Source organism: Eublepharis macularius, chromosome 3 (genome assembly GCF_028583425.1).
Source record: "Eublepharis macularius isolate TG4126 chromosome 3, MPM_Emac_v1.0, whole genome shotgun sequence".
Taxonomy (NCBI): Eukaryota; Metazoa; Chordata; class Lepidosauria; order Squamata; family Eublepharidae; genus Eublepharis; species Eublepharis macularius.
The window spans coordinates 93,318,209-93,341,969 of NC_072792.1; the positions used below are offsets into that span (position 1 = coordinate 93,318,209).

Sequence of the window (23,761 nt, forward strand, 5' to 3'; positions counted from 1 at the left end):
ACTGAATGTGAACGGTGCCAAGTGTCGGAGTTCTCATTGCTTAATCTTACAGCCACACAAGGTTTGTTTGTTAATATGCCCCTATAAAGGCTTTTTACCTTCCTGGAAATCTAAATGGCAGCTCAGCAGGCACTTGAGGGATGTGCTTAAAGGCTCAAGACAACCCCTGGATCTCAACGTGGTGGAAGTACTAGACTCTCCTTACCAGTCTCAAAGAGTCATGCTTTCAAGCTCCATTTTTCCATCACTGATTTTAGCCCAGAAATCTAGCTTGCGGCTTTAGGGGATTTTTCCAACAAGAGCGTTTATCAACACAGAAATTACTCCCCTCTTTCCAAAATCTGAGCAGCCAACAATACATAGTCAGAAAATACCTCAGAAGAAAGGCCAATGGAGGTCCAACAGGTCTCAAGAGGTTTTGACGAGGCTTCTGAACAACCCATAGTGGATGAGGTATTAGAACAGCTTCTGCCTGAAGCAGAGGTCTCCCAACTTGAGTCCTCTCAACTTGACAACTCAATAGAAACAGACCTCATAAGCTCCTTCAAAAGCCTCTCTCAAGAGGCCCAACTGAAGATCACAAATAGGTTGGAGGACCTGAGAATGAAATTGTTGAAAACAAAAGCTCCCTTGCCGTCACAAGTTGTTCCGGCAACCACATTGGGCAAAAGGACCTCTGTAACAACTGTTCTACCGGACAATTCTTAACATCTGAAATACCAGTTGGCAAGGAGATCCCTCTCGAGATAGAACCAACTGTGAGTCAACAGGAGGCCAACCTAGGAGAGCACCAGACCTCAGTAGCGAACAACAAGCCTGAGATTCCCAAGGCTTCTCCACCAATGGTGACGACCAGAAACAATGGGTGCATCTTTCTGGATAAGGAGGGGGTTTTGGACACATTATTGCCAGTAGCATGACTAAATTACCCAGTCCCCTGCAATGTACAGGGCACACCCATTAGTAGCCAGGTAGATAAAAAAGCCCCTTTACAAGGTACAAGGTTTGCCTACCAATAGGCAAGGCCTCTTATTATTCTCATGGAATCTAAGGGGGTGGTGGTGTAGAATGAGGGGGGGCAGTGCAATTGATTTTATTCGCAAATCTAATATATTCTTTGGGCAGGAAACTTGGTGTACGGAGGAGCTCTCACTGAATGGCTATAAACCATTTGTTTTACCAGCTGAGGCTCTCCCACATGGGAGAGCCAAAGGTGGGCTCTGCATTTTAATCTCCACCTCATTGAAAACAACGATAGTGGAGCTCCCACATTATGAGCAGTTTGCGATGGCTCTGCTACTTCAGTTTCAGGATATGTACTTGCTAATTGTTAATGTCTACTCGCCCCCTGCTAGAACAAAAGAACAAACCCAGGCAATTCTGCTTGGGTTTGAATCTTATTTACAGCATTTAATATCGATTTATCCTGCAGCTCACGTTATTGTGGGAGGTGATTTCAATGCTCGGATCGGTTCTGAGCATCATAGCTCACATAATGAGAGCAGTTACGGCCCACCTAAAGTTAATGGTACAGCTCTACTTTTAAAAAGGCTCTCAGAGGACTTAAAGGTTAATTTTGCAGGTCAACTGTTAAGTCAAATAATAAGCAGAACAAATCTCTTTGTGCTGAATGGGGCCCTCCCAAATGACTACTCCGCTGAGTTCACATACTGGTCAGGTGTTAGGATGAGCACTATCGACTATATTATGGTGTCTGAAGATATGGTCCAATACATAGAGTCTTTTGAGTTGGCTCCATTCTGTGACAGCGATCATCTCCCCCTTGTGCTGAAAATAGACGTGCAAAAGGCTGATTTCTGTGTGGCTAGACCCACTGACCCCTATGTTGGCATTATAGAAAGTGTCAAATATTGTCGGCCCAGATGGAAACCCTTATTGGAAAAAACTCTGGCCAAAACCCTGCAATCAGAGGCAACAAAAGCCATTTCTTACAGACTAGTGGCAGCAGATAATATAGATTCCTGCCTTGGAGAATACAAACTGATCCTGGAGGAGCTCCAAAGGGTTTTGTAATCTTCCAGAGCTGGGCCCCCAGGACCTGGACCAGACAACCATAGATCTTGGATTGATAAAGAGTGCATAAATGCAAAGAAATCCCTCAATATGAACTACGCCAGATATAGGGCCAATTCAGAGGCAGTATCCCTGCTGGCTCTGAAATGGCAAAAAGCCCAGTACAAGTCCCTTATTAGGAGGAAGAAACAGGAAGCGATCCAGTCAGCCTGGGAAGAACTCAGAAAGGCAGTAAAGGAGAAGAACTCAGCCTTATTTTGGAGACTGGTTTCAGATCTTCCAGGCAGTCCTCCAACTATAATAAATAACTCCATCTTACCTGGCACTTGGGAGAACTACTATAAAAGCCTATATGGGGACACAATTACCAAAAAATCTATTTCTGATTATTTGAATAGCCTACCATCTTGGCCTCCAGTGAAGCCCAAGGAGGTGCTACTAGCATCTGTTGTATTTTTCTGGTGGGTCGGAATACAGTTTGTAGGTTGTGCTTTTTCATAAGCTTTCCCATCTGATCTGTGATTCCTTTGATATATGGCAAAAACACTTTTCCTGTAGGAGACTGTTTTTCCTTAGTAGTTTGATTTATCCTGGGTTTAATTGCTCTTCTGATTTCATTTCTGGAGTAGCCATTTGCTTGAAGTTCATGGTTTAGATAATTAATTTCCTCATTGAGAAAGTGCGGCTCCCATATCCGTCTTGCACAGTCTACTAATGTTTTCATTATGCCTCTTTTCTGTCGAGGGTGGTGATTGGAGTTTTTGTGTAAGTACCGATCAGTGTGAGTTGGTTTCCTGTAGACCTTGTGACCTAACTGACAGTTTGCTTTGCACATGACCAAGGTATCCAGAAATGGGAGTTTACCCTCGATTTCTTTCTCCATTGTGAATTATATGTTCAGGTGGATGTTGTTGAGGTGGTTTTAAAACTCCATCAATTCTTCCTCACCATGGCTCCAAATGATAAATGTATCACCCACAAACCGGAACCAGACACTGGGTTTGTGGGGTGCTGATTCTAGAGCTGTTTTTTCAAAATGTTCCATGTAGAAGTTTGCTATAACTGGGCTGAGAGGGCTTCCCATGGCTACCCCATCCATCTGTTCATAGAATTTGTTATCCCATTGGAAGTAACTGGTTGTCAGACAATGGTGGAATAAGGCTGTTACATCCTCTGGAAAAATCTGATTAATAAGTGCAATAGTGTCTTTTACTGGAACCTTAGTAAACAGGGATACAACAATCAAAACTGACAAGTATGTCCTGTGGATTGAGTTTCAGAGAACTGATTTTGTTGATGAAATGTGCTGAATCTTTGATGTAAGATGTGGTTTTCCCGATGTGGTCCTGCAGAAGATTGGCCAGATGTCTAGCTAATTCATATGTCGGTGAGCCAAAGGCACTCACGATGGGTCGGAGTGGGACTGAATCCTTATGAATCCTTATGAATTTTAGGGAGTCCATATAGTCTAGGTGGCTGTGCTTCTGTCTTGCATAGTTTTCTGTGTGTGTCGGGATGTAGTGAGGAATTCTTGATCAGCGCATTTGTTCAAAACCACACAGGCAACCACATTTATGACCGTCTAGAACAGGCCCTCTTACGTGAGAGAATCCACACTACCCGCAGAGAACTTGCTGCCACAGACAAAGAGCTATTTCCCAAGCTCCATCGCTTCTGATGATGTCACTTCCAGCATACTACAGAAAAACACCACCCCTTCCTGTGATATCACTTTCAGAACACTCCCCCAAACCCGCCTCTTCATCTGAGGTCACTTCAGTGCATCATCTTGCGGCTCTCAAACATCTGACGTTTATTCTACATGGCTCTTACATCAAGCAAGTTTGGCCACTCCTGCCTTAAAGTCTCTTAAGAGGATGATGATTTTGCAGGAAGTGTTCCACTAAAGGGGCTTCTGTTACTTTATTTCTAATCAGGGTGTGCAGGGCTAAGGTGATTCAGGTTTCCTGATTCGGAATTCCTGAATTGGGGGAAAAATCTGGAATAAGGGGAACTCTGAAGCGGCAAGCCGCTTTGGAATACCCAATTTGGAAAGATTCGGGTTTGCTTCGTAAAGATTCGGCCAATATTCTCTATGGGGAAAATGCTCCCAGCTTTCCAGGAGCCTGGGGGGGGCATTTTCTTTAGTAAGCAAACCAAACCTGGTGTGGACCTTCTCCTAACTCTCCTCTAACGACCCCCCAAGTTTCAGAAAAGTTGAACTTTGGGGGGGGCATGTTATGGCCCCCCAAAGAAGGTACCCCCATCCTCCTCCACTCTCCATAATTCCCTATGGGGAAAAACAAGTGAACTTTCTAGGTGGCTTTCTAGGTGGCCAAGCAAAATGCACCCAATTTTCAGGGGACACTCTCTGACCTCTCCTCCCACCCTCCCCCAAGTTTCAGGGAGATTGCACTTTGGGGGCCATGTTATGGCCTCCCAAAGAAGGTGCCCCCGATCCTCCCTCAGTCTCCTCTATTCCCTATGGGGGGAAAACAAAGGCCTTTTCTCTAGGTGGCTTGAGGTAGCATTTTGCAGGCAAAATGCACCCAGTTTTCAGGAGACCCTATCCTACCCCTCCTACCACGCCCTCCCCCAAGTTTCAGGGAGATTGCACTTGGGGGGGCATGCCATGGCCCGCAAAGGTGGTTCTTCCACCACCACACCATTCAATTTCTTTCTACTGTGGGGAAGACTTCCACACAGCAGGAACACATGGATTGGGGCTGCCAATGGCCATAGCCACAGTCCGGCTACACCACACACCCCAAGCAACCCATCAGAAGAACCACACACAAACCCCAAAACCTAACCACCCCTGCAGTAACTGGCCAGTCACTCTCCATTGGTTCTTGTTGTGGGAAAACCACACCAAGAACACATGGAATGTGGCATCTATGGCCACAGGCCTAATCCCGCTTTAAATCTACCCCCCCAACAGTCCAACATACCCAAAGACATGCTCCCTCAAGTTCCCTGCCACCCCCAGAGCAGGCTGGCCAGCCACTCCCCATTGTTCCCTATGATGGGAAATAACCTTCACACCAGAGAATAACACACAAACACACATTGAATAAAGTTTTTTTAAAATTATTTTTTAACTTTCAGTTACAGCTTTAAAGACACACTAGTGTGACACATCACAACAGTCTCCCACACAATAGTACGGCTACACCACACACCCCAAGCTGAGCTGGACTGTGGCCCCAAGACCTCCGCTTACTTCAAATCAGAGAATCACACAAACACAATTACTAGCAAAAACAATTACTAGCAAAAACATTTTATTTTTTTCCTGGCTTTAAGTTACACAGCATGAAGGCACAACACAAGACACCACACCAGTCCCCCACACAATAGTATCATTGCTTACTTCACATCAGAGAATCTGTCAGTTAAGGTCCTTATACTATGGTAGGCGAACCTCTGTATCCCCACATCAAGCCCACTGAAGTTCTTGGTTGATAAGAATTGCCCGTAGAGGGGAAAATACATGAAGACAGCAAATCTAAACAAGTCTGGCATACACATGTGGCCAAGGCCACAGTGTTGACTGAGACAGTCTCAGAAGTGATAAGGTAACGTGTCCCAAGCCTTTGAAAGGAAGTTAGGGTAAAATAACTGCAATATAACATCAAGGCACAGCAAAGTCATTTGGCAATCAACGCACAGCTATGGTATAGCAACTCAGTGGCATGAATGGGGCCCAGTCATGACAGATTCACAAAAACACACACAGTTTCTTTCAAAAACACTTTATTTCTTAGCACAGCACGAAGGCAAGCATCCATTCCTCCCAAACCAAAATGAAAGGGGGGACACTCTTGCAACTTAGTCCAGCAGAGCCATTGTCATTTCCTGCAGCTGGGCTTTCAGTTCAGCCAGTGGGGAAACACCAGCAGAACAGTATCTAGCCACAATCACAACACAATGGCATTTGTGGAGCACAGTTGCAGAGTTTCTCCCCCCACCCCCCGCCAGCTTCAGGCTGAACTGGAAAACACCTGTGAGCCAATGATATAGCCTTCATCATCAGCTGGCCCCCACCCATATCATCCCAACCTGCCGCACTCTTCCCCCACCCCTTCAACATGAATATTTTAACAGCATGCAACAACATTAAAAAACATTAAACAACAGGATTGCTAGTCTCCCTAACCTATCTGGTCCCTATCTAACCTATCTCTCTCTCCAGTGGCAATCAATGTTTCTGGGGCATGTTATTATTTATCAGAATTTGTGCCCACGGGTCTGTGACAGTTTTGGGTCATTTTTTTAATTCCTGGTTGGGGGGGGAAGCCAAATAACAGGGTGCATTTCCTTTGCCACTGAGTGCCACCCATCTTCTGCTGGCCGTTTTAATCTAATTCTACAACTTTAAAGTAGGGAAGAGTGCAATTCCCCAGGTCCTACATTTGTAGAGGCCACAAGGAGGGTTCACCTCATTCACTCTGGAAGTCCACTCCTGAGAAATCGAAGAGCAGAGAGTTGACCGTCAGGAAGACCAACTGCTCAACTCTCCATGGGAGAAGGCGCGAATGATGTGGAATGACAATGTTGCCTGCATAGGAAAAGACGCGCTCGCTCTCAACACTCATTGGAGGGCATGAGAGGAACCGCTGCACCTCGAGGGAGAGGTCCGGCCAGACTGCCTCCTTCTTGGCACAGTAGCTCAGTGGATCGGTGGACAACAACTCGCAGGGCTCCGCAAGGTAGTCCCTGACCACTGCTTCCGCTGAATCCTCTCTCACGCAACTCACGATCCCAGAGGGGCCGAGGGCACACCGGAGCATCTCCATGGACATTCCTGCGGTGGCTGCGGGGGGAGCCTGCTCAGAAGGGGTGTGAGATGGACCCGCACAGCTGGGTCCCCCGCCCGTCCCCTCTGATGACAGGCGGCCCCCTTGGCCTGCCTACACTTCACCCATGAACAGAGGGCATCTCTGGCTTGGGTGAGGTTCCCATCCCGCTCAGCAAAAGTGCCCTTAATGCGCGGGTTACACATGGTCGCCAACATGTACGACTCCTGCGTGAGAGGCGTTAGCCTGGCAGCTATGCCCTGCTGCAGCTTTCTCACAAGCATGCGCACCACTGGAACAGTGTCAGCACGTGGTGCATCTGGGTCCAGAAAGGGGTCCAGGGAACTCCTGAGCGTGTGCACCAGAGGAATGACCAGACCCAGGGTCGCCGTGTCTGATGAGACCGCTACAGTGAAGTCCTTGAAGGGCTTCAGGACCTCTACTGTCTGGGTGGTGAGCCAATCCTCCCAGCTGAACTCACCCACCTGACTTGCAGCGTCACTCTCTGAGAGCCATGCCTGGAGTGTGGCCTGCTGCTCCACCAAGTGCTCCAGCATGGCACAGGTGGAGTTCCAGCGAGTGACTACGTCAGAGATCAGGACGTGCTCTGGCCTACCTGTCCTGGCCTGCTTCTGGCGCAGTTCATGAGTGGATGTCTTGCTGCGCAAGAAGTGACTCATGAGCCTCCGACATTTCTGCAGGAGATACTGGAAATCATGAGCCATGGGGTCCTGGGGTTCTGGGGAGGAGCCCATCCCAAGCGCGTCTTTCACCACTAGGTGAAGTTTGTGAGCCGCACAGTAAATTCGCTCATGGCTCACCTGATGTGCCGCTGCCCTCATGTTGCTGCCACCATCCGTTACCATGCATCCCATGGTGATGGGGCCCTTGCCTGTCCTGCTATCCAACTCCCTCCTCAAGGTGGCAGTGATGTTCTCCACTGTGCGACACATCAAGAACCTTGGCGTAGAGCAAGACCTTGCAGTAGCTGGCCCGGTGATCTTTCATCCTTCCCTGCCTAACTCTGGACACCTCACCCCCACCCTGAGGGTCTTCGGGTTCCCACCAGTATGCAGTAAGTGAGAGGTACGCATGCTGCACACTTGGGCAGGTCCAGATGTTTGATGTGAAGTGCATAGTTCTCCCAGCAGCGTGGGACAACTGTGCCTTCACGTGGTTCCTGGCAGTCCTGTAAAACGAGGTCACCATGGCCCTGCTCAACGTCGTGCAAGCAGGGATAGTGTACCAGAGAAAGGCATCATGGAGCAGCCCACTGAAGCCAAAGTCATCCACTACGGAGAAAGGCTGCCCATTGACTGCAATCATATTGACGAGGCGGCACGTCACGAGCCAGATCGCCTTCTGGATCCCCTCTTTGGGCACACTAGGGCCCAGCGCACCAAGCATCTCTGGCAGAGAGGCTTGGCGACCCTGCCCTACAGGAACCCGTGGGGGGAGCACCAGAGGAGCCTTCCTCCTGCTGGCTAGCTGGCAGCCGTGTGGTGCCACTTGAACTCTCCCCCTGAAGAAGCACCGCCTGGTGTTGCCTCTTCAGGTAGTTCCTTGTTCCAGACGTGGAGAGATTGTTCACATCCCTACCACGACTGATACGCTGCCTACAATGCTGGCACTGGGCAAACCGTGGGTCCTCCGTTCTCTGGAAGTGATCCAGATATCGGAGGTAATGGGGGCCCCATGCCACACAGGGGAGGCGCTTACGGGCCCCTCAGCAGACATCTCCTGTGAGGTGCTCAGGCCAGACACCGTGTCCCACTCTCAGCTGGGCAGTTGGAGTTGGCTGAGGATGAAGGGGCTGAGATGTGGGCTCTTCCATCACAGTCTCTTCCTCTTCCTCCCGCACCGTCTCTTCCTGCACAGCCATGAGAGGCCTGCTGCTGGCCTCAGAGAAAACGGGAGGAAAGCCTAGCAGGGTGTTCCTCCTGCAGTTCCTCCAACATCTGACGGCTCCCTGGGGTGAGCATGAGGGACAGAAAAGTCACATGCCCCACGTCCATCCCAGGAGACACCACATGCTGCCCCTCCTCCAGCAGCTGGGTCTCATCTGCTGGAGGAGGGGGAGCCTCAGTAGCAGGCCCCTGTCTCCTGCCACCTGCCCAGTGCCAGCCCCTGCCTCAGACACCTGGGATGGGGGTGGCCTTCCAGCAGCTGCCTCAGGAAAGAGGGCCTTGCAAACCCTCTTCCTGTCACCAGAAGCCAGGCTGGTGAATGGCAGCAGCACAGGGGAGGGCCTCCTCCAGATGGGACAGCCACCGCACTCCCCCTCCCCTCCACCCCCCTAGACTTACCACTTGTCTTTCCCCTGGGGCCCTTTTAGCTTTCCTATCATCCATTCCTTAAACCTAAGCTAACTACCTCCTTAATAAACCCCCCAAATTTACAAAGTTTTTTTTTCAAATATCTAACCTATTTCTAAGTCTTTTTTTCTTGTGGCCCTATTATGTCTTTTTAAACGACCCTATTTATTTTTGGGAACCTAAACCTACCAAACAGCTAAATTCCTCTTCAGGAATCAAGCTGGCTCTAAACCCCAATATAAAGGAAGGCCTATCACACAACTACTATGCCCTGCCTGGCTCCAAGGGTGCCAGAGATGGACAGGAAAACCCTACTTAAAGAGAAAATACTAATGGGCAGCTTATTTATGCGTATACATATTTATATAAAATGAACAGAACCTAAGTCTAACTAGATCTTTTCCTAATGAAGCCTATTTAATGGGAAAAACTAATCTTCATTCCCTAAAAATTTATTTTAGAGGGCAATATTAGTCAACGACACACAACAGCAGCCTACCACTAGCCTACCTAACTCCATACTATTTAAATCTAAAGTAATTATGGGGAAACCAAAGTTAACTTAACAAACACTGCTGTAACTGTGAACACAAACGACCCAACAAGCAGAACAACAGTTGCAACTGGCAAACAACAAACCTTAACTGTAAAACTCAAACTCTGAGGAACACCAATTCTAAAAACAACTGTAAAATTTGCAAGACAACAACTAACAAGTTAAAACCACTTAAACCCCTCACCAACCCCCTCTGAACCCCAACTCCCCTACACATACACACACAGAGAGATCAAAGAAGCAATAAACAAATTTAATTGAAATTAAAAACTCAGGCCCAACCCCTTAAACAAAGCAAATAAAATCAGAACCCACAAGCAAGCCCCCACCTGAACTGGAACTACAACTAACTATATAAACCAATATAGAACCAACCAACTGTAACTTTAAACAACAAACTAACAACTGTAAACAACAAACACCAACACCAAGTATTCTAATAAATAACAACTCAGAACACCAAGTGCAGCAAAGAAGCAAGGAAAGAAACTTTAAAAGTAACTTGACAATCTCAGCTCCCCCCCCCATTAATCACAGTAACTCAAATAAAACCCCCAGGAAAGCGCCCCCCTCCAGGAAAGCCCAACTACCCCTACTCCCACTCCCACTCACACACCCTGCAGAAATATGGCAAAGAAGCAAGGAAAGAAACTTTAAAAGTAACTTAACAAACTCAGCCCCCCACCCCATTAATCACAGCAACTCAAATAAAAACCCCAGGAAAGCGGGCCCCCAAGAAAGCCAACCCACTGAAAAATTAAATGGCTAAGCCCCCCTGCCACACACCCAGTCCCACTCACTCACTCACTCCAAAACAAGCCACACAGAAAACTTAAGCACAGATAAAACACTTAATAATAGTACACTCAATCCCCCTCTAAACACAACTCAGCAACACAACAGCAATTACACAACAGTTAATAAAAGAAATGGCTACGCCCCCCCTGCCAGACACAGTCCCACTCACTCCAACACAAGCCACACACACAGAAAACTTAAAAAGCACTGTCAAAAACCTTAATGTACTCACACAAGTTCACACTAACACCACAGCAGCAGTAATAAAATTAAATGGCTAAGCCCCCCCCCCCGCCACACACACAGTCCCACTCTCACTCCAAAACAAGTCACACACACACAAAACTTTAAAAGCACTGTCAAAAACCTTAATGTACTCACACAAGTTCACACTAACACCACAGCAGCAGTAATAAAATTAAATGGCTAAGCCCCCCCCCCCGGCCACACACACAGTCCCACTCACTCCAAAACAAGCCACATACACAGAAACACCAGACAACACAAGAAGACAGTACGGCTAAGCTAAAAAAAAATCCCAGTGGAAAATCCCCCCCCCCCCCCCAAATCAGGGCCTAGGACAGACACTCAAGCCAAACACTATCAAACCAAGGAAGGCCACAATAAAGCAGGAAACCCCATTCAATCCATTCCAAACTAACAAGACAAAAACATTAATGCAAAAGTAATAAACTCAGGCCACCCCCCCCCCAATCATGCCCCAGAGCAGACAGGTCAAACACACACTATCACACAAGGTCACAAGCAAGCAGGATTTAAAAAAAATTAAAATGCAAACTTTAAAAAAAAACTCCCTTCCCTATCCCCCCAACTACCCCCTCCCCCAAAGAGAAAGGAATCCTGAGAGTCAGTGACTCTCCTACCGGTCAGATGGATCTCAGATGCAGGTCCAGTCAGCAGCACAGCAGGCGTCCAGCAGCACGGCAGGGAATCCAATCCAGAAGTCCTCCTACAAGCAGGCCAGCCAAGTCACTCTCACAGTCCCAGGCCAGACAGAAAGAGACAAACCAGCAGAAAGCAGGTACCAGGCTCTCAAAGTCTCTAGGCCAGGGCAAAGTGGAAGCTAGCTAAAGGCAAGCCTCCAATTTAAAGCCCTGCTGCATTTAAAAAAAGGCACTCTCCTTCCAGAGAATCCCCATTGGCTGGAAGGAGAATCCTGCTGCAGGATTGGACACTCCTAACTCCCCCCTCCCTTCCCTGATCCCCCTCCCTCCTCCCCTATCTACTCCTAGTCAGTGTCACTCCCTCCTCACCCCTCCCATCCTGTAAATAAGAAGGAATCTGCAAGCAGCTTGCTTTTGCATTGCATTGCAATGCAAAAACCAGCTAAGTTTTGGAGCAAATTCAAGCTTCCTGCCAATTTTTAAGAGATGGGAGGGGGAAGGAGGAGGTTGTAGTGAGTCACTCACTCCTCCCCCTCCCCTCTCCAAGAAAGAGCAGGAAGCTTGAATTTGTAGCAGAACATTGCTGCCGGCTGCCCCGAAGCGACCCGAATCGCTTTGGAAAGCTTTGCTTCGGTGTTTCCAAATCTGGCCCCAATTCGGAAATACTGAATCGGGTTTTTAACCCAAATAGGATTCCCAAAGCACACACCCCTATTTTTAATACAAGAGATATGTTCCTGCACTCTATTTTTCAAGGGATGCGTAGTGCTGTCGACATAAGTTAAAGGTGATGCAAAAAAGGGGGGGAGGTGACTCCCACAGGGAACAAAGAATTCAATTTCATGCAATTTATAATACAATAAATCAATTTATAAGTGCAATTGAAAGTGCAAAGTGCTGGTAATTCATAAATATCCATTCACAAATGTCCATACAAGTCCATAAAAGGTAACATTTCATATATGAGCATTCTCCGAATGATCCACAACTTCCGGGTGAAAATCAAGGTCTGTTCAAAGGTAAGTTCTTATAAATTTCCTTCCTTAAACATCTATATGAGCAAATCCTTGAAGAAAAAGATTTTCACTTTCTTTCCAAATCTTCTTTCTCATACATTCATAATTATAAAGTAGAAAGGTTTTCCTGCCATGAGGTGGAATATACAACCAGCAGTCAACCTCACTCCTGCAAAGCACTCATGGAGTGAGTTATAAAGGCAGCAATAAATCTCATTCCTGCATAGCCTTCTCCTGTGTGACATTAATGAGGTAAGTTGTAAAAGCAGCAATAAACCTCATTCCTGCATAACACTCAATCTGTGGCCGGCTGCAAGCAGATTTCGCGCTTGCTTCTTCTGGAGTCTATTTCCTAAATACAACATAAGTCCCGTCAGTTTTCCTATCATACAGATGTAGTAAAAAAAAAATGTTCAAAAATATTTTCTTCAAGGTACATTTATACTCACAAACCCCATGGGGAACTCCCCTTGGCACTTAAATCACTTATCCCGGACAAGGCGGCGATGTTTCTTCACGCGCGCCTGAACGATAAGGGCGGTTCCCTTAAATAAACAAACTTCCCCTATCTCTTAAAGATATGCTGTCATATTACAGCCATGCGGCTTCATCCACCCTGTTATAAATAGCAATTTAAAGATAATTCATTGTTCAGCCCTTTAGATTTAACTGATCCCAATCTAAAAATCCAAAATGCTTCTCTTTGAAATAGTGCTGTTTGTACAGATTCACGATCTTTCCTATGCATAACCTCCACAATCGTCACTTTAAAGTCATTTTCTACATGTCCCTGCTCTCTAAAATGCTGAGTCAGGGGTGCCTCCTGGATGTTGTTACGTATACGCGATATGTGTTCTAAAATGCGTACCTTGATGGGTCTTAACGTACAACCTACGTATAGCAGTTTGCATGGACATTCCAAGACATAAACAACCCCCTTTGTTTGACAGTTTGCAAAATGTCTAATAACACACTTATTCTCACCAAACCTAAATTCTTTTTCCTACAAATTTGGCAGTGGGCACATTTGTAATTTCCAGATGGTAAGTTGTGCCCTCCGCTGGTGTCCCATATATCAGCCCTAATCAAATTATTTTTATAAGTTAAAGGGCAACTACATTAACTAATATATACTACATTGGGTGTCCTACAGGTAGAGAACATTTTAGAATACATTGACTTTCCCATTACTGGATTTACCATCTCTGACCGTTTTACCGTTAGTTGGCAGACATTACAGTCACCACATCGAAAATGTCCTCTAGGTGATTCTCTAACTGCATCTTTAAACTCCAATTGTATCAATAAATCCTTAAGGTTTCTAGTCCTCCGATAACCAATTGCAGGAACATTTTCACATCCTCGAATATTATTCACTAGATGCCAATGTTTACATATTATTTTGACGATAGAGGGGGCCAAGGTAGTTAAACTAATGCCCATTTTATTCTACCATCAATGGCACGATTCCTAAGTGTAAGTAAATAGCAACGCGGGGTAGATTCCGCTCTTTCTTTAGAAGCTGTTATTACCGATTGGGGATAGCCTTTTTGAGAGAAGGAACTATCTAAATATCTACTTCCCTGCCTGAAATCTTCCCTGTTTGTAGAGTTATGTTTGACTCTTAAATATTGGCCAACCAGAATATTTCTTTTCAAATGACTCGCATGGAACGAAGAGAAATGTAAATAAGAACATTGGTCAGTCATTTTTCTAAAAGGGTGGACTCCCAATGATTGTTCAGTACATTTATAGATGGTAACGTCAAGAAAACTTTAAGGTATCAGTTTTGAGTGTACTGGAAACAACCACGCAAATTGATTATACACAGAGATTGTTACGGTTAGAGACACAGTGGATATACAAACTTAACAGCTTAGTTCCAAATGAATTGAACAATGAAATAGTTTTTTCATATTATTTATGATGTAACTATTTGTAACTATTTGAGGCTATGGCACCTTGAAATGATTGGAAATTTAAGCAATAGGCAGATGGGAAGTCCCACGACGTTGTTCCGTCTCCACTATCAGACTGGGTGATGAGCTAGAGTACTATTGGTGACCAGTAAGTGATTTGTAATGGTTTGTTTGATGTACTGTTAAGTTATATTAGTAAATACACGAGGCTGATAGTTTGAGGAAATGTTCAGCTCCGATCTTTTTCATCGTGATTGATGGTCACTCCCATGAAGCTTTGAAAATAACATCTATTAACGAAGAATAGGAACTTTTCACCAGTTGGACATTTATACTGTTGATTGACTTATTTATGGAGTGCACTATTTATTGACTCTTGATCATTTATTGATTGTGCTGGTTCATTGATGTATTTGGGATTTAAAGTGACTTACTATTTTTGTAAACATTATTTATAAGTATTGCACACTGTTAGCACTTTGCACTTTGATATATAAAAGACTAAATAATTGTAGTAACAGTAACCTTGTGGCATTCCTCTGGTGTTTTCTGTGTTTTACTTGGAGGAGCCCCATTTGGTTTAATATTTATTAGACAGCATTAATAGCTTCTGCTATCTTCAAGGTCACTAGTGCTTTCTGTAAATACCTAAATCAAAAAGAGTCCAGTAGTACCTTTAAGACTAACCAATTTTATTGTAACATGAGCTTTCGAGAATCACAGTTCTCTTTGTCAGATGCATGGAGGGCCAAAAGAAACTGGTCAGATATAGAGGAGGAGAGGGGAGGGCGGAGTACATGCAAACAACAACTTTGATATGGAGATGCAAACAGCTCCTTCTGATATGGAGATCAGTTTGCTTCTATAAAGGTTCAGAGGAGTTACCCGTGTTAGTCTGTAGTAGCAAAATCAAAAAGAGTCCAGTAGCACCTCCAAGACCAACCAATTCCACTGCAGCACAAGCCTTCAAGAATCGCAGCTCTCCCCGCCAGATGCTTCTGACGAAGAGAACTATGATCCTCGAAAGCCCACGCCAGGTGCCACTGGACTCCCCTTGATCTTGCTTCTGTAAAGGAAATCAGTTACCTGTGATAATGGGATAACCATTCATAGTCCCTATTCAGTCCCAGCTTGACAGAGTCAAATTTACATACAAAGAGAACTGTGATTCTCGAAAGCTCATGCTACAATAAAATTGGTTAGTCTTAAAGGTGCTACTGGACTCTTTTTGATTTTGCCACTACAGACTAACACGGCTAACTCCTCTGTAAATACCTAAGCACTGATTTGGAATATTATTGTGGGTCAAGTTGTACAACTGGTAACAAAGACATAGAGCTAGTTAATACATTGATTGAAATTGAGAAGGGATTTTTTTTGTTAAGGAGCAGTCAGTGGAGCTTCTGCACATTTCTTGTAGAATCAGCAAGACACAGTTGGGAGGGAGTTATAAAAATATTTATGCTGAATATTTGAGGGATGGGTAACTTGAGATCCTAAGTAAAGATCATAAAGGAAGCGTTTTTTATGCAGAATTGAATAATCAGTGGTGTTGTAATATACGTTGATGGTTTTTAAAATGGAAGATTTATAATGGTAGCCTTGGGAGTCCTAGAGAGATGATCCCCAGCCCCATCAAAGTTTGGGTCCAGGTCCTGATCAGTTATCCATTACTATCACAGTTCTGTCTCAGTTTTCCTTCCCTTTATCTGAAACCAATGGGAAGGTCTTGCTGGAGGGCTTTTGATGAAGCCCCCATTCTTTCCCTTGCTTTGTTGTGCCTTAAGTGCTGCAGTGGAAGCATCCCAGTCATCAGGGTTCTTAAGGTAAGTGCTTTTGTAGGACATTCAAGTCCTTAGTGGGTATGAGGTGCCCTTGAAATGACATGTTGCTGATTATTGGATTTCTACAGCGTTCAGCATGCCGAGGAGGATAATAATGCTCCTGATTATTTTAGGTTAGTTGGAATGTGACAAAATCTGGGGGTCAGGCACAGAAAAAATTGTCCATTTTGTTTTTCATAACATGTTTTAATTGAACCCATTCTGAAATGAGCCAAGGGGAATGAATCAATCACTAATGTATATAAATGTACTGTGCAAGACACAGAACAATACTCTGCTATATTTCCAAGCTTGCTTTTTTCCTTCATGTTATTCTCTTATAAGTAAGCTTAATTTTTACCAAGTGACAAAAAACCATAAGATCTCCAGATCTTCTTTCTAGAGGCTATTGTAATGAGTCATTACATATATACAGACTGCATGGGTGGTTGTGGTTCATTGTATTATATTGGACTCAAACTTGGCTTCCACAGCTATGGTCCACTTTCCTCTCTATGATATAATTAAAAAGTAATCATGAAACTGTAACATATGCAGTCATTAAATTGAATTACAAAATTCAAGAACAATACAAAATGACAGCATAGTACATGTAGCAAGCACTGCAATAAAACAAGATTAAAAATCATATAACAATACAATAAAACTGCATAATACCTAGAATAAATAATTCAGCAGAGCTGGATTTCAAAATTAGAGAACGCATGAGACATTCAATGAAAAATGCCTAAAATTTCTCTGACATTAGAACAGCAGCACTCTTCCATTTCTAAATATACCCTCCTAAATAACAACAACATTCGATTTATATACCACCATTCAGGATGACTTAATACCCACTCAGAGCGGTTTACAATCTCATTATAATAATCCCATTATACACATTCTGCAGAATGGCAGGCCATTCCACAAGGTAGAAGCCACAATGGGAATTCATTTGTATTAGGTGGGTGACAGAGTAAATGGTATTTAACTGTGGTTACCTTACAGAGCTGTGAAACTGTGTGTTAAAACTTGCATAGATTTGCACAGCATTAAGAACAGCTGCTCAAAAATAAACTTCAAAAAGTTATTACTTGTGTCTAACTACCTTTCTGCCATTGTCCTTTCTAGATGGTTGACCACATCTGCATGATAAACAATAATATCTGATGTACTGTGAAGCATAACTGAAATTATCCAGAGGATGCATTACAAATTACACACTGTGCTGTAACTGGAAAAATGACAGTGTTGTTGTAGTAGTGAAAATATCTATATGCTTTCAGAGAAATACAGGAATAACATAATCCTCTCAGTCCCAGCTCCCGAGCTGTATTGTGGGGATAATAATAACACTAACTTGTTCACTGCTTTGGGTGAGGCACTAATCTGTATAGAAGAGTGGTATATAAGTGCTATTATTATTATCATTATCATAGACATAATGCTTGTAGAAGGTTGTGTTCTAATTTGAGTACTATTTTACAAGGAAGCAAAAGAAAATGCTCCAACCCAATCAGTGAACCTAGAATCTGCCTGTGATTTTCACCCTCCTGATTGGATAACAGACACAAGACTCCGAAGATCTCCTTTTGTCCCTCAAATGGGTGATGAGGTAAGAATTAAAGAAACAATGCTGCCAAATTTACAGTGTTCTTAAAGTATTATTTTAGTCGTGTAACTTGCCCCACGTCACAGAAAAGTAGTAGTTCTCGTGTGTTTGGTCTTGAGAACAAACTGTGCTTTGGTACTACAGCCTTAAATCTTCTGTCCCTTTTAAGACTTTAGGAAGAATAATCTCGGTTTCATTTGTAGGGCTATCTGGAATTGATCACTGGTATGAGAGTCTGCATGCATTGCTCACCCTTCTGTCTTAAAGGGCTGCTGAGCCTTGAGGCAGAAGTGATTGTTTACTCATGCAGTTTAATGCAGTAACGGGAGTGTGGTAAATTAATCAGGGAAGGAGTGTGTTAAATACAAAATTTAGTTGATAATTTAGAATCTGTTAGGTCAATATTTCCCAACCTGGGACACAAAGCCTCTGAAAGTGGGTTGCAGACCAACTATCCCTAATGGCAGGTTCTGCCCTTTGCACCCTTCTCTTTCTTTTCTCTTCTTATTTTCCAGCTTCTCATATTCTTGCCTCATCCTCCCCCTTTGCGACAGTAATGAGGGTCAAAAAGCTGTCTGGCAACTAGTAACGTTATAATAGTAGCTGCAAGAAGAGTGAAAGAGGCTGAAGAGTAGGTAGAAGCTATTCAGTGCATGGAAAAGCTAGAGGAGGAAACAAGTGTATTCAAGTGCAGGTTGTGTTCCCTTCTGCTCTTTTTGTGTTTCCTTCTGCCCTCTGCTTCTTCAGCAGTCCAATGTCTTTCAGAGCCCCCGACAGTGCTTGCTGTGAGAAATGAACTACACTGAGCCTCTTGCCATCCTTTGCTGATATCTGCCATTTCCCCACATCTTCTCAACCCCCATCCCAACTCCCCACCCCATCCCAACGCACCTTCTCAGTCTTTTGAGCCAGCCCTGGATGGGTTACCATACAAAGGAAATTTAGACTTTTGGGTCACCATACCAAAAAGGTTGAGAACTACTGTGTTAGGTGATATTTATTCATTGATTTTAACTTGTTTTATTAGGTAATATATTTTCGACAAGGTCATGAAGCTTATCTTGAAGCAGTGAGAAAAAACAGTATCTATGAGTTGAATCCTCACAAGGAGCCATGGCGGAAAATGGTTCTTCGGGTAAGACTAGTTTAGCATTAGCTGTTGTCCATTCTCTGCATGTACAGTACATTATAGTTCTTAACTCATTGGTTCTGTCAAGAAAAAGGTTTTTGTAGAACTAGCCAAATTAGGAAGGTGGATAGGATGTAGTTTAAACTTTGTGGTGGAGTGAGAGTTTGAATATGAGCCTCCTGCATTCAAAACTCTCTTGATCTACTGTACCATGTTAGTTTCTATAAGTGTGTGCAGTATATTATTTAGGCTCATTTCTAATAATGTCTGTCTATTGTTTAGCTGTCCTGTGATTCATTTTGACATTTAAAACAAATATAATACAAGTAGCGTTTTCTGAAAGTCACAATAAACATACAGCTCCCAGTACATTTTCTCACTGTTCTAGCTTTTAAAGTGGTAATTAGGGAATCTGTTATGAGAATGGTCTGTGCATACGCAGCCATGAACAAGCAGTTTAAGTACATGTAACTTTAAGGCATTTAACTTCAAGAAATGAAACAAGATGGTGGCCTGAGGTCAGAGAATACCAGGGGCCTTGGAGAGGGCCGAAGGCAGATGAGGGACTCCGAGGCAACTCAGGGAAAACTGAAGCCTCAAAAATCAGCTCAGAGGCTCCTCGGAAGAGAGGGGAGCCGGACAAGGGATTCCGAGGCTACCTGGGGAACACTGAGGCTTTGAAAGTCAGCTGGAGGTTCCTCAGAAGGCATTGGAGGCACCAGGATGACATTGGGAGGGGGGGCGGAGGGCGCCCTCAATCTGGAGGGAGCTTTGGAGACAAAGAGCGCCTCATAGTGCTCTCAGAGACTGAGAACACACCCCGAACCCCTGAATAACATCGAGGCAGCCAGAAGGTCCCTTTTCCCCGGGCCTACCAGCTGGCCCATCAATTGACCCACCAAGTGGCCCGGAAGCAAATCTTGAAACATCGAGGAGCTGTTGACCTTCGGCTTTCACTACCTGACCTAATACCTAATATTTAACATCTAATTATTAAATGTTTAATATGTGAATAGGCTCTGGGATGCCTGTGAGCCAGAGAGGTATTGAAATTGATTAATGTTACTGTTCTCCTGAATGTTGAGGACATGTTGATTGAACTGCCTTACTAGTTTGTAGTCTTAAAAATAGAGAGTCTCCAAAACTGTGGCTTTAAAAAGAAATTCTCCTGAAAATTGATAGAGTAAGATAAGAAAAAATGGAATAAAAATAATTTCTGCTGCTGCAAATTGGAAAATCTTAATATCAAGTGTTAAACCTATTGGAGATTAATCAGACTGAGAGGGGGATGAGGTTAAGTTAATTTTGAATTGATTAGGAATTGAGCTATATGGGATTGTAGGGAAGAAATTGCTTTCTGGATAAATAGATTGATTATTGTATGGTATGGAATAAATTCTGCAGCTACTTGTACTGCACTGAACATGTTGTTGGATCAGTGCTGATGCCACTCCTTGCTGCTGGTGGGACGTTGTTATGGAATGATGAATGCAGGGAGGGTAAAGGCTGGCACAGGGCCAGGGATACCTGTCCTCTGGGGGCAAGAGAGGTATGGCAGTGGGACTCAGTTTAAGATAAGAAGGTCATGGAGATATGGAAAGGCTTGGTGCCCTTCTAACCTACGTCCCATCCTGAGGCATGCTGGTATTTGAGCTAGGAACACTAGCCCCCCCTTTCAACACTGATTGCTGTGCAATGCCAGGTCCATAAATAATAAAACCAGAACACTGCAGAACATCTTTGCAGTGAGTAATATGGACCTGGTATGTGTGACTGAGTAAAGGAGGGCGAAAAGGTTGCCTTGGGAGAACTGACCCCCCCACCCCCCACCCCAGGGTACTCGGTCCTCCATCAGTCTCGAACAGGAGGCCAGGGGGAGGGGTGGCAATCCTTACTTGAGAGTCTCCTTCAAGCTGCTCACTGTCCCTGAGATGGCCAGCATTGATTGTGTAGACCTAGTGTGGAGTGCTGAGGAGAGTTTGGCTATTTGGCTGGTGTACTGACCACATAGCATACCAGCAGATACCCTGTCGCGCCTGCTGGAAGTGATGGCGGTGTGGGTCTTGGAGTACCCTCAGTTGGTAGTGTTGGGGGATTTCAATGTCCATGCTGATGATGCTTCCTCGATGCAGGCTGCGAACCTGGTATCTTCCATGGCAGCACTGAGACTCCTCCAGTTTGTATCAGCCCCTAAACATAAAGCAGGCAACACACTGGACCCCATCTTCAGGATGGGGACACATGTGGTTCTGGACGCAGTAGAACCAGTGCCATAGTCAGACCACTCAGTCTTGAAGGCTCGGTTGGATTTGCCGCTGCACCTTCCCCCCCCCCCACACACAAGGGCGATGAGCTAATTTATGCTTGCTCGTGGAGACTTATGGATCCAATCGATTTCTAGAATGCTCTGTGGGATCTGATGCTCCATGGCAGTTCATTGGATGAGCTGGTGGAGGACTGGCAGGTCCGGCTCTCTGAAGCCATTACTTAAATTGCTCCTCTTCGCCCCTGTGTCAGTTGAGCCCCTTGATATACAGAGGAGCTACAACAGAAGAGGTAGGAGCTAAGACAGCTTGAGCGAGTGTGGCTGCGATCTTGGGACAAAGAGGAAAGAGCATCTTAGAGGACATCTATGAAATCCTATGAGATGGCAGTGAAGGCTTTAAAGAAGGAATATTATGGAGCTTCCATTGCATCAGCTAACTCATGCCCAGCACAATTGTTTAATGTGGTGCAGTCATTGGTCTCCCTTCTGGAGGGAGACCGTCAAAATTTGAATTTGGATATTGGCTGTGAGGCTTTTGGGAGCTTTTTGCAGATTAAATCCTGGCTCTCCACCACGACCTGCTGGCTATGATTGATACAGTACATGAACTGGAGACCCCTTGGCCGTCTTCTGGGCCGTTTTTTTAATTATTTCAGCCTACTCTTTGGAGAAGAGATTAACAGGACCCTGTGAGTGGTGAGGCCTACCACGTGCCTCCTGGATCCCGTGTCCATCGTGGCTAGTGAAGGCCAGTGCCGATGGATTGTGGAATTCCTTGGAGGCTATTGTCAACTTGTCCTTGGACCTCTGGAGTTTTTCCCGGAATGTTTAAAGAGGCCATGGTGAGGCTTCTTTTAAAGAAACCATCTTTGGACCCTACTGATGTGATCAGTTACCACCCAGTTTCGTACCTCTCGTTTCTGGGTAAAGTGATTGAGCAGGCAGTGGAGGAACAGCTGCAGAGTTTCCTGAAGGATACCTTGGCCCTAGATCCCTTCCAGTCTGGCTTCCACCCAGGGTATGGGACTGAGACGTTGCTGGTCACCCTCACAGACGATTTTTGCAGGCACCTGGATCGAAGTGGATCAGCACTGCTGATTTTACTGATCTCTCAACAGTGTTCGCTACGGTCGATTATGATCTTCTAATCCACTGCCTCGCCAATGTGGGGATTCGAAGGATGGCCTTACAGTAGCTTGTCTCATTTCTCCACAGTCGGGGACAGAAGATGGTGCTGGGGGAGAAGTCATCCCACCACCCATTGGTGTGCGGTGTCCTGCAAGGGGCTATATGCTTCCCATTGTTTAATATGTATATGCACCCTGTCGCCCAGTTGGTGTGAAGCTTCGGACTTGGGTGTCACCAATACACAGATGACACCCAGTTGTATCTTTTGATGGACGGATGGCCCGACTCGACCCCAGATGTCCTAGAGCATGCTTTTGAAGCCGTGACTGGATAGTTGAAGCAGAGTTGGCTGAAATTGAATCCCTTGAAGATGGAGGTCCTGCACTTGAGCTATGGGTGCATAGGTTCAGGACTCCGGCTCCAGGCCCTTGATGGGGTGCTGCTTGCGCCAGTCCCAAAGGTTAGGAGCCTGGGGGTGATCCTAGATGCTGCCTTGAAAATAGAGGCAGCATCTTCAACGGACCAGGCAACTTGCCCCTTACCTTTTGACCTGTGACTTAACTGCAGTGATCCAGGCAACGGTCATCTCTAGGTTGGATTACTGTAATGCGCTCTGTGTGGGGCTCCCCTTGGGTCTGATCCAGAGACTGCAGCTGGTTCAAAATGCAGTGGTGCATGTCATTGTGGGAGTGCCGAGCTGCATGCACATAACAGCTATACTGCGCCAGCTGCATTGGCTGCCAGTGGAGTACCGAATCAGGTTCAAGGTTCTGGTATTGATCTATAAAATCCTATGTGAACTGGGACCAGCATATCTGCAGGATGCCTCTCCCCATATGTTCCCCTGGAGGGCACTCTGATCAGGAGATAAGAAATTTCTAGTGGTCCTCAGCCCCAGGGAGGCCCGCCTGACCTCAACCAGAGCCAGGGCCTTTTCAGTCCTAGCTCCGACCTGGTGGAACTCTGTCTAGTGAGACCAGGGCCCCGCATGATTTACCTTCATTTTGCTGGGCCTCTAAGACAGAGAAGTTCTGCCATACAGAGAGGTGTATGGTTGAGGTTAGACTGGGCCACTGCCGGATTGGTAGAAGACAAGTGAAGATCTGAGCCCTCCCTATTAGAATCGTCCACCATCTAGTTTTTCCCAATTGGCAGACCAACTACTTCCAATTAGTGAATTTGACTAGTGAATTTGACTGCTGCTATTTTTTGTGTCAGCTGTTTTATACTTATAGTAGTCAACTGTTTTATACTTATACTAGCTTGATACTTGTGCTTCACTATGGTATTTAACTACTTTAAATCCAGTTATAATACTTACGGGTATGTAACATTTTTGTTTGTTTGTTTGTTTTTTGAGTTGGTTTTGTAGTATAGTAGCCTAGTACCTGAGCTTCACAAAGGTGTTTGAATAAAGCAAAGCATGTTGATGCCAAAAACGGATGAAGTGAATTTCGA

The 23,761-nt window shown here is 45.0% G+C and overlaps 1 protein-coding gene across 5 annotated transcripts in view; it reads left to right on the forward strand.

The window, feature by feature from the left end:
* BRWD1 (bromodomain and WD repeat domain containing 1) overlaps positions 1–23,761 on the forward strand; it is a 106,670-nt gene that overhangs the window by 52,761 nt on the left and 30,148 nt on the right. For all 5 annotated transcript variants that reach the window (XM_054973143.1, XM_054973145.1, XM_054973144.1 and 2 more), the window contains exons 24-25: positions 17,658–17,783; positions 18,808–18,915. In XM_054973143.1, the coding sequence (XP_054829118.1) occupies positions 17,658–17,783; positions 18,808–18,915 (234 nt within the window). The remainder of the gene's footprint in view (positions 1–17,657; positions 17,784–18,807; positions 18,916–23,761) is intronic.